The sequence below is a fragment of the Saccopteryx bilineata genome, chromosome 3 (genome assembly GCF_036850765.1).
Source record: "Saccopteryx bilineata isolate mSacBil1 chromosome 3, mSacBil1_pri_phased_curated, whole genome shotgun sequence".
Lineage (NCBI taxonomy): Eukaryota > Metazoa > Chordata > Mammalia > Chiroptera > Emballonuridae > Saccopteryx > Saccopteryx bilineata.
In genome coordinates, this window is record NC_089492.1 from 242890124 (window position 1) to 242900306 (window position 10183).

Genomic DNA, 10183 nt, shown 5'->3' on the forward strand with positions numbered 1-10183 from the left:
GGAATGACTGAACTTCAAAGGTCAGACATACAATATATATTAAAAAAAAAAAAGACTCAACTTGAAACTCTAGAAATGAAAACCAGAATATCCGAGATGAAATTTGACATTAGTGGATTAGACAATACAGAATAGAAGATTCATGTCTTTCAAGACAGAGTAATAAGAAAGAAAGAAAAATATTAAAAAAATAAATAAACAGGGCATCATGGCTCTGGCTGGTTGGCTCAGTGGTAGAGCGTCGACCTGGTGTGTGGAAGTCCCAGGTTCGATTCCTGGTTAGGGCACACAGAAGTGACCATCTGCTTCTCCACCCTCCCCTTCCCCTTCTCTCTCTTTCTCTTTCTCTCTCTCCCCCCACCCCCTGCAGACATTGCTTGAATGGTTTGAGCAAGTTGGCACTGAGGATGGCTCCAAGGCCTCGCCTCAGGCGCTAAAATAATTTGGTTGCCCAAGCAACAGAGCAGTGGCCCCAGATGGGCAAAGCATCGCCCCATAAGGGGCATGCTGGGTGGATCCTGGTTGGGGCGCATGCAGGAGTCTGTCTGCCTCCCTGCCTCTCAATAAAAAAAAAGGAAGAAAGAAAATAATAAACAAATAAACAGAGCATCAATGAGCTATGAAAAAAAAATTCAAGTGGCCTAATGTATGTGAAATGAAAATCTTTGAAGGAGTGAAAAAAGTGTCAGGAGAAATAGTGAAACACATAATGGGCACAAATTTTCCGAATTTGAAGAAACTATAAACCCACAGATTCAAGAGTATCAATGAACCCCAAGCACAAAAAGTATTTTAAAATGCTTAACTAGCCTGGCCAGGTGGTGGTGCAGTGGATAGAACACTGGACTAGGACGCAGAGGACCCAGGTTTGAGACCCCGAGATTGCGAGCTTGAGCATGGGCTCATCTGGTTTGAGTAAAAGCTCACCAGCTTGAGCCCAAGGTCACTGGCTTGAGCAAGGGGTCACTCAGTCTGCTGCAGCCCTGCCCCACGCCCCGTCAAGGAACATATGAGAAAGCAATCAATGAACAACTTAGCTGCCTCAACAAAGAATTGATGCTTCTCATCTCTCTCCCTTCCTGTCTGTCCCTATCTGTCCCTCTCTCTGACTCTCTCTGTCTCTGTCACAAAAGAAAAGAAAAATGCTTAACTAAACCAAGAAACATCATAATCAAATTATTCCAAACCAATGATAAAGAAGAAATCATTAAAACAGCTGAGGGAATTGCAGGGGGAGGGATATTATTCATAAATAAAAAAATATTTAAAATAATGCAAGCTAGGAGACAGAAGAGTAAGATCTTTGAAATACTGAAAGAAAAACCTTTATGGCTAGAATTCTTTACCATGTGGGAAAAGTGTTTCAAAATTGAAGGTAAAATAAAGATTTTTCCAGAAAAACATTAAAAAGTTCATCAGGAGCAGAACTGCACTATAAGAAGCAGTGAGGAAAATGTCAGCGCATGGAACTCGAGATCTATAAACTATAATGGCGAGCACAAGGGTAATTAACATTGTGGGTACATAAAATAATTTTTAAAAATTATTTGAATGTCTTAAAAAGATAGTGACTACTTAAAACTAACATAACCATGTATATTGGGGTTTCAAGATATGTAGAAATAAAATTAACAAATAGCAATAGTCACACAAAGGCTAGGCAGAAAAAAATTATAACTCTATTGTTATATGATTCTTATATGAAACATGTATGTGAAGTGGTATAATTCCACTTGAAAGTAGACTCTGATAAGTTAAAGGTATATACTGTAGACTGTAAAGAAACCACTAAAATAATACCCCAAAAAGTTATACTTAATTAATAAGGAAGAAAAAATAAAATTATATAAAAAATGAATCCAAAAGAAAGCAGAAAAAAGGAAAAGAGAACAAAGAACAGATGGGACAAATAGAAAAAAAATAAAAGCAAAATGCTAAACTCAAACCAATCCACATGAATAATTACATTAAGTATAGTCTAAATACCCCCAATGAAAAGGCAAGAACTGTCAGGCCTTGCTTTGTTATCCAATCTAACTATACACTGCCTGCAAGAAACCCACTTTAAATATAAGGACACAAATAGGTTAAAAAGTAAAAGGAAGAAAAAGATACAGCACAAAACAGCAATCAAAAGAAAGCAAGACCAGCTAAATCATTATCACACTAAGTACATTTTGGAGCACAAAATATTGCCAGGAAAAATGACTAAGTAGATTTCAAAGCAAATAATATTATCAGAAATTATGAAAAAATAAAGGGAATGATTCACAAGACAACCTAACAATCCTAAATAGTAATGCACCTAATAACACTGCATCAGAAGACATAAAAGAAAATCCAATATTCAAGGAGTACTGCATGTATCTACAATTATCATGAGAGATTTCAATAACCCTCTCTCAATAATTGATAGAGTAAGTAGACAGAAAATCAGCAAGGTCATAATATACAGTGGCAGTCACTAAAGTTGACCTTGTAGACATATAAAAACCACCCTACCCAACAAGAGGCGAATACACATTCTTTTCAAGCACACTTGGAATATCTATTGAGACAGACCACATTCTGAGCCATTAAACAGTCTCAAAAAGTTAAAGGATCCAAATCATACAGAGTATGTTCTATGACCACATGGAATTACATTATAAATCAATAATAGAAAAACAGGTGGAAAGTCCTCAAATATTTGGAAACTGAACAACAAACTTTTATATAACTCATGGATCAAAAGAAATAAAAAAACTAAAAAGTTTTTAACTAAATGAAAAACAGCAGAAGTTGTAGGATTAAGCTGAAGCAGTGCTTAGAAATTTATAATATCAAATGACTAGGAAAGAAGTCCCCAACACATGGCCTTATCTACCACCTTAAGAAATTAGAAAGAGTAAAAGGAACTCAAAGTAAGCAGAAAAAAGGAAATAATAAATTTCAGAGTAGAAACCAATAAATTAAAAAACAAATACAGTAGAGTAAAAAATGAAACCATATGCTGGTTCTTTGGGATCAATAAAACTGATAAATTCTCAGAAAAATAAACCATAAATCATCAGTATTATAAATAAGAGAAATAAAATCACAACAGACTCTACAGATATTAAGATGATAATAGGGGAGTCCTGGTCAGGTAGCTCAGTTGGTTAGAGCATCATCTCAATATGCCAAGGTTGAGAGTTTGTTCCCTGGTCAGGGAACATACAAGAATCAACCAATGAACGCATAAATAAGTGGAGCCTCAAACTGATGTTTTTCTCTCTCTCTCTCTCTCAAATCAATAAATAAAATTTTAAGTGCTAATAGGGGAATATTATGAGCAATTTAGATAATATGTACAAATACCTTAAAATACACAAAATAGCAAACCTCATTCAAGAAGAAACATAATCTGAATAGTCCTGTATTATTAAAACAATTGAGTTTTCCCTCTCCAGCAACAAAAAAAATCTCCAGGCCGAGATGGCTTCACTGATGAATTCTACCAAATATTTAAGGAAGAAATAATATTAATTCTACACAAATGTTTCCAGAAAATTGAAGAAGAAATACTTCCCAATTCATTCTGTGAGACCAGAATTATCTTGATACCAAAACTTAAGAAGACAACACAAGGTAAACTATAAGTCAATATTCATGATTAATAAGGTGACTAACTTTTTTACAATGAAAAGGACAAAAATAAATTGAAGAAAACAATATCATAAATAAAAGAAACATTTTATTCATTGCAATAATAATACACTATAATATGATAAATGCATAATAAAAACATTTGTAATATTTTGTATTGTAATTATGCTTACATGCCTATACATTTTTAATAATAATTGTAAAAAAAGTACTCATTTAGATACAAATATGTCACATCACACACAATGGATCGACTCTGCATCGATCAAATATGGACATTTACAGATTAGTCTTCCAATATCAAAAAGGAGGACATGTAGGAGGACACTTTTTGAGGAAGGATGGACTTACAAAAGAAGGACTGTCCTCCCTAAAGGAGGACGACTGGTCACCTATAATTAACATAGATGCAAAAATTCTTAAAATTTTACCAAATGGAATCCAACAAAGTATAAGGAGAATAGGTTCTGCTTTGATATATCTCAGGAATGCAAGGTCAGTTCCATATATATATTAAAAAAATCAGTGAATGTGACTCATCATATTAAGAATTAAAAAATGATCTCAATAGTTACAAAAAAAGAAACTAACAAAATACAACGTTCATTCTTCATTTAAAAACAAATCCCAACCTGTGGTGGCGTATGGATCAGGTATTGACCTGGAGCGCTGAGGTACCCAGTTTGAAACCCTAAGGCGCCATCAAGGCACATGTGAGAAGCAACGACAAGTTGATGCTTCCTCTCTCTCTCTTTCTCTCTCTCTCCTCTTTCTAAAACCAGTAAATAAAATCTTAAAAAAAAAATACTCTAAAAATAATACCTCTCAGGAAAGTAGAAATAGAATGAAACTTCCTAAACCTGATAAAGAACTTCTACAAAGAATATACAACTAATGTCAAACATCACAGTTAATGATGAAAAAAAAAAAGTGTTCTAGCTAGCATCCTATAGCAAGAAACGAAAAGCATCCTCATTGAAAGGAAGAAGTAAAACTGTCTTTATTTACAGTTAACATGATCACCTACATAGAAAATCTGATAGCATCTACAAAAAAGCTGTTAGAGCTAGTAAGTAGTTTAGCAAAATTGTAGGATGCATGATCAATACAAAAGTAGCAATGAACAATTGGAAACTGAAATTTGAAAAGGCAACATCATTTACAATAACATAAAAAGACATGAAACACCTACAGATAAATCTGACAAAGATGTGCCAAACCTACCTACTGAAAGCTACAAAACATTGCTGAAATTAAGGAAGGCCTAAATAAATCAAGAGATACACTGTGTCCATATGTCAGAAGACTCAATATTTAAGATGTCGATTTTCCCCATAATTAGTGTACAGGTTCAATAAAAGACCAATTAAAATTCATATAAGCAGGACTTCATTTTGAAATTGAAAAAATGACTAAAATTAATGTGAACATGTAACAGACCCAGAATGACCAAAACAACTTTTAAAAAGAATAAAATTGAAGGACTTATATTACCTGAGGTTAATACTTACTACAAAACTATAGTCATCAAGACCATGTAATATTGGCATTAAAAGACAAAAAGATATGCAATACAGAAAAAAACAACCAGAAATAGCCCTACATACACATGGTAAATTGATTTTGATCAAAGGCACAAAGGCAATTTAATAGGAAAAGGGTAGGCTTTTCAGCAAATGGTGCTAAAACAATTGATACCATATACAAAAAAATAAACTTTATTCCATGTCTAGTGCTACAAATTAACTTAAATTGACTCAAAATGGAGCATAGATTTAATGTAAAACCAATAAATAAATAAATAAAGCTTCTTTAAAAAATAGGACAAAATATATGAGACCTCAAGCTAGGCATGATTTCTTAGACACACCAATAACATTATCCATAAAAGAATAAACTGATAAAATAGACATTATCAATTTTGATAATGTCTATTTTATAAACTGATAAAATAGACATTATCAAAATTACAAATTTATAAACTAGACTTTGAAAATTAAGAACTCTCTCTGCTTTTCAAAACAGTGAAGAAAATGAGAAGACTCAGATGTGACAGAGAACCTGTAATGATATATTATAAAAACCTCTCAAAACTCAGTAAGAAAAGTAACAGTCCATTTTTTTAAAAATAGACAAAAGATTTAATAAACACTTCACCCAAGAAGATATATGAAATATTGGACAAATAAGAAGCTTGAAAGTATTAGTCATAAGGGAAATAGACGTTAAAACCATATGACAGGATTCCACATTAGAATGGCTAAAATTAAAAAGTAACAAAAAGTGTTGGAGCAACTGAGAGTTTCACACACTGCTGAGGGGAATGTAAAATGGCATAATCACTTTGAAATACAGGCGCCTGGTCCTTAAAAAGTTCAACATACCCCTCCCATGTGAACTAGCTATTCCACGTTTAGGAATTTAACCAAGAAAAACGAAAGCATCTATCCATGAATACAAATATTCATAGCAGCTTTATTTGTAGTGGCCAAAAAGCAGCAAATAATCCAACTATCTATCAACAGGTAAATGGATAAACCAAGTATAATGGAATCATATAATGGATATATAAATAGTACTCAGCAAAAAAAAGAAACGAACCATGTATGCACATATAACATGGATGAATTTCAAGATGATTATGTAAAAGTCACCAAACAAGAAAAGATACATATTGCATCACCCATAGATAAAATTCTAAAAAATCTTAAATAATATATGGTTACAGAAAATTGATCACTGGTTGCTTCTGGAGAGGGCTAGAACTAGGGAGGAAGGGATTACCAAGGGGCACAAGAAATCTTTGGGAGTATTAGAAATATTCTTTATCTTGATTGTTATGATAGTTTCATGGATATATACTTATGTCAAATTAGACACTTTAAATGTAGCCTATTATATGTCAAATAGACCTCAATAAAACTATTCAAAAATACCCCAGCAAAGAATGCCTTTTTTCCCCACAGTACCTTGCTGCCACATTCTTTCTTCATCCCCTACGTTTAATCAGTAATTAATTCCTAACTACTCTAGTCTCCTAATCTCTCTCCAGTTTCATAACTATTATCCTAACTGTATTAAAACAGCCTTTCTGCAGTCCTCACCCTGCAGGCGGACGTAACAAAAGATTCATTTTAAATTTTCTTAACATGACTCACCTGACCCTCTGGTGTTCTGGCCCTTTCACCCAGCCCAGCCTTCTTTCTGGTGATTTCCCACCTCACCTTTTCCTGATGAGCCACACTAAACAACAATGCGCCACATTTATCTAGTTTTGCAAATAGTGTTCCCAAATCAAATAATTCCTTCCCCTTTGTCTTTCTCCAGCACACTCATACTGAGGCTCTGTAACTCAGCTCCGTTATGATCTCTGGAAAGTTTTCCCCAAAATCCCATATTGGGCCACTTGCCCTGAGCATCTTCTGCATACCTTACCACAGCGTTAATCTCACTATCATACAGATAGAAGCAGACTGGAGGAAAGCTTGAAAAAAAAAAAGACCAAGTCTTGTTTTCTTCACTTTCCCAGAGCCTACCATAGCGACAGACCCACACCTGCCACAAGATTAGTGAACAAATGAATGAACTAGAGCATTGGTTTGGATGACCTCCTCTTACATCACCTGGGTTGATTCTATATCCCATCTTATAAAAAGATAGGCAGGTTCGAGGTTAAATGATCTCTCTAGTACACTCTAGTAAAATAATTAATATCAAATCCCCTGGGCAGGGGGAGAGGGATTTCCCTACTCTGGTTAGGAGTTTAAAGTAAAGATTCATGACTTCAAATTGTTTTCAAAACCAGCTGGTAATTGGCTGTGATTTGAATTAAGTGAACAGTTAGGGAAAAGGAACCAAAATCCAGGAAAAGACAAGACCTACAGCAAAGGTTAACATAGCCTGGAAGAAGGCCCAGTCTCCTCCTTGTAAACTGAATTTAATCGAGAAAGACATACATCTCCACCCTCTGGATTATCCCCTTCTTCCAATACACGTTTTGACATCCAAATCCAGCCAGAGAGGCTCCCAACCTTTCCCCTCTCAAATCACTCCCCAGGCCCTTATCACCCTCTCTGGACTGGTTCCCCCAATCATTCTTAATAACAGTCCTCTGGGCCTCCCACAAGGAGGTCCTCCTCAGCTGGTCCCTCCCAAAGCCAGTCCAGTGGCGATCAGGTCAAGAGCCAAGCAGAGGACCTCATTAACAGGAGACTCCCAAAAGACTAGGAGGCATTCCTAAGGCTGGAAAACCCAGCTGGCAACTTCAAAGTAAGGGAATCAGGATACACACATGGTGGCTGATGGTAAACTAGGAAAAGCAAGCGAAACTCGACCACCTAAGTCACTGCCACATACTAAGAGGGGCCTTGCAATTCAAAAGCATAACTGCTTCCTCCCTCCTGATTTCTATTTTATAAATTAACCAAATGATGATGGCTCTTCCATTTCTTGGTAATGACTGACCCTTTCATTTAGAGACAAAATAAGGTAATGCTTTAGGGGAAAAGAGCCGGTGATTTGGGAAATTCATACTTTTGCATCTTGTTGATTCTTTAAAAGAAGGGAAATGAATAAAAATGGAAAGATTCCCCCCAAGACTTTCCTACCCAGAATAACTGTAACAGTATTATACCATAAACAAACCTGCACTTCCAAACATTATCACAAGCTGCTGAGCGTTTCAAGTTGCAAGCAGCACTGGCCTTAAAATACCTTAGGTGGCCAGGTTTGAAATTCAAAGGCTCAAAAAGTCTGAAAAAATGTCCTAAAATCCGGGAGGGAAGGTTAAAGGGGAGAAAAGAAGTGAACTTAGTTAACTGGACAGTGATGGCAGAGGACCTCGGGTTCCAGACATCTCCTGGGCAGCCTTGGGTGTGTAGTCAAGGCTGACCTTCCCGTTGAGTGGCAGGACGCCTCACCCAGGAGAGGACTCAGGGAACTCAACAACGTCTCGGGAGCCCAGGCCCGGCTGGGATGAGATTTGAGCCGCCGGAGCAAGAGGAGGAAGAGCAGGAGGCGACCGCAGGAAGGGGGAGGGAGGCTGCGACCGGGTGCGCTCTCCGATTGGATAACGTGTACGCTGCGCGTCTGCAGAAGCCCTGGTGCACACGTGGGACTGAGAGGAGGGTCACTGACACGTCCAATCTGAAATTACTACATTCTTGCTAGCAGCGGAGCTCTTCAGGTTGGTGCGCGCAGTCGCCCCCGCAGGGGGCTGAGACCCCGCGCCCGCGCCAGGCCCCGCCCCCGGCCGGCCGCGGCCCCTGTAAAATGCGCTCCGATTGGCCCTTTGAACCGGGCCCAGGATTGGCCTGTACCGGCGCCTGGATCCCGCCCGGTCTGGTAGTTGGTGCTGGGTGCGACCTCCCTCGGACAAGTCCGACGCGTTGAGCATTTAAAAACACGGATGGGGTTTGTCCGCTCCAGCAGAGGATTTCCCGCTTGGGGGGCTTATTTCACAGAATTCACTCATGCAAACTCTCCTCCACCCCTGGTGCGTGCGTGCGTGCGTGCGTGTAATAGATATCTTACAACCACGTCTTGACCCTTTACTGAACATGCAGGTGGAGGTAAAAAAAAAATAGTAATAATAAAAATACTTGTTAATAATTACTTGTTCCAGATATTTTACATGTATTTACCCATTTCAGCCTGCGGCCAACCATCTAAACTGGTATCACAGTCTTTAAATCTAAAAAACAGGTGAGTCCTGGATACACCTCCCTCCCTAATCTTATCCTCACAATCCTTGCCTTTCTAATGATTTAGAAACTATTGGAACCAATCTTACAGATGCAGAGAGTCAGAAACCTGTTTAGCCTGTCCTGAGACACACAGCTCACTCATAACCAGAAGGGAAAAGATGAGCTCCTATCTGAGCTATTTCCTTTAAAAAAAGGCAAGCTTCCAAGCTGATGGGACTCGATTCAGAATATGGTTTAGCTGCACAGGGGTCCCCAAACTACAGCCCGCGGGCCACATGCGGCCCCCTGAGGCCATTTATCCGGCCCCACCACACTTCTGGAAAGGGCACCTCTTTCATTGGTGGTCATTGAGAGGAGCATAGTTCCCATTGAAATACTGGTCAGTTTGTTGATTAAAATTTACTTGTTCATTATTTTAAATATTGTATTCATTCCCATTTTGTTTTTTTACTTTAAAATAAGATATGTGCAGTGTGCATAGTGATTTGTTCATAGTGTTTTTTTTTTAGTCCGGCCCTCCAATGGTCTGAGGGACAGTGAACTGGCCCCCTGTGTAAAAAGTTTGGGGACCCCTGGTAGCAAATCGTTGAGTCCAAGCACTTCGTTTTGTGAGAAAAGTTAACTGGTGCCCAGCGAAAGGAAGTGTCTTTTCAAGGACACACCAGATATGAGAGGTGGGCCTAGGTAACAACAGTGATGTTACTGACCTGACCTAGGTGTCATGTGTGTGTTGTAGTCCCTGTTTGCTATGCTCAGAACAACCCCAGAAGTCGACAAATGCTCTTAACTTTGTCTTGCCAGTGAGGGTACTGGCTCAGTGAAGCTGAGGCCACATGATTAGCTGCATCTAC

General features: G+C 37.9%; 1 protein-coding gene across 7 annotated transcripts in view; it reads right to left on the bottom strand.

Moving 5' to 3' along the window:
- FGGY (FGGY carbohydrate kinase domain containing) overlaps nt 1–8674 on the bottom strand; it is a 456511-nt gene extending 447837 nt beyond the window's left edge. For 4 of the 7 annotated variants that reach the window (XM_066269065.1, XM_066269066.1, XM_066269064.1 and 1 more), the window contains exon 1: nt 8467–8621. In XM_066269065.1, the coding sequence (XP_066125162.1) occupies nt 8467–8482 (16 nt within the window). In that variant the 5' untranslated portion in view covers nt 8483–8621. Of the gene's footprint in view, nt 1–8466 lie in introns of all 7 variants that reach the window. The other 3 variants (XM_066269069.1, XM_066269063.1, XM_066269068.1) reach the window with 3 other exon arrangements.
- Nucleotides 8675–10183: the final 1509 nt, after the last annotated feature.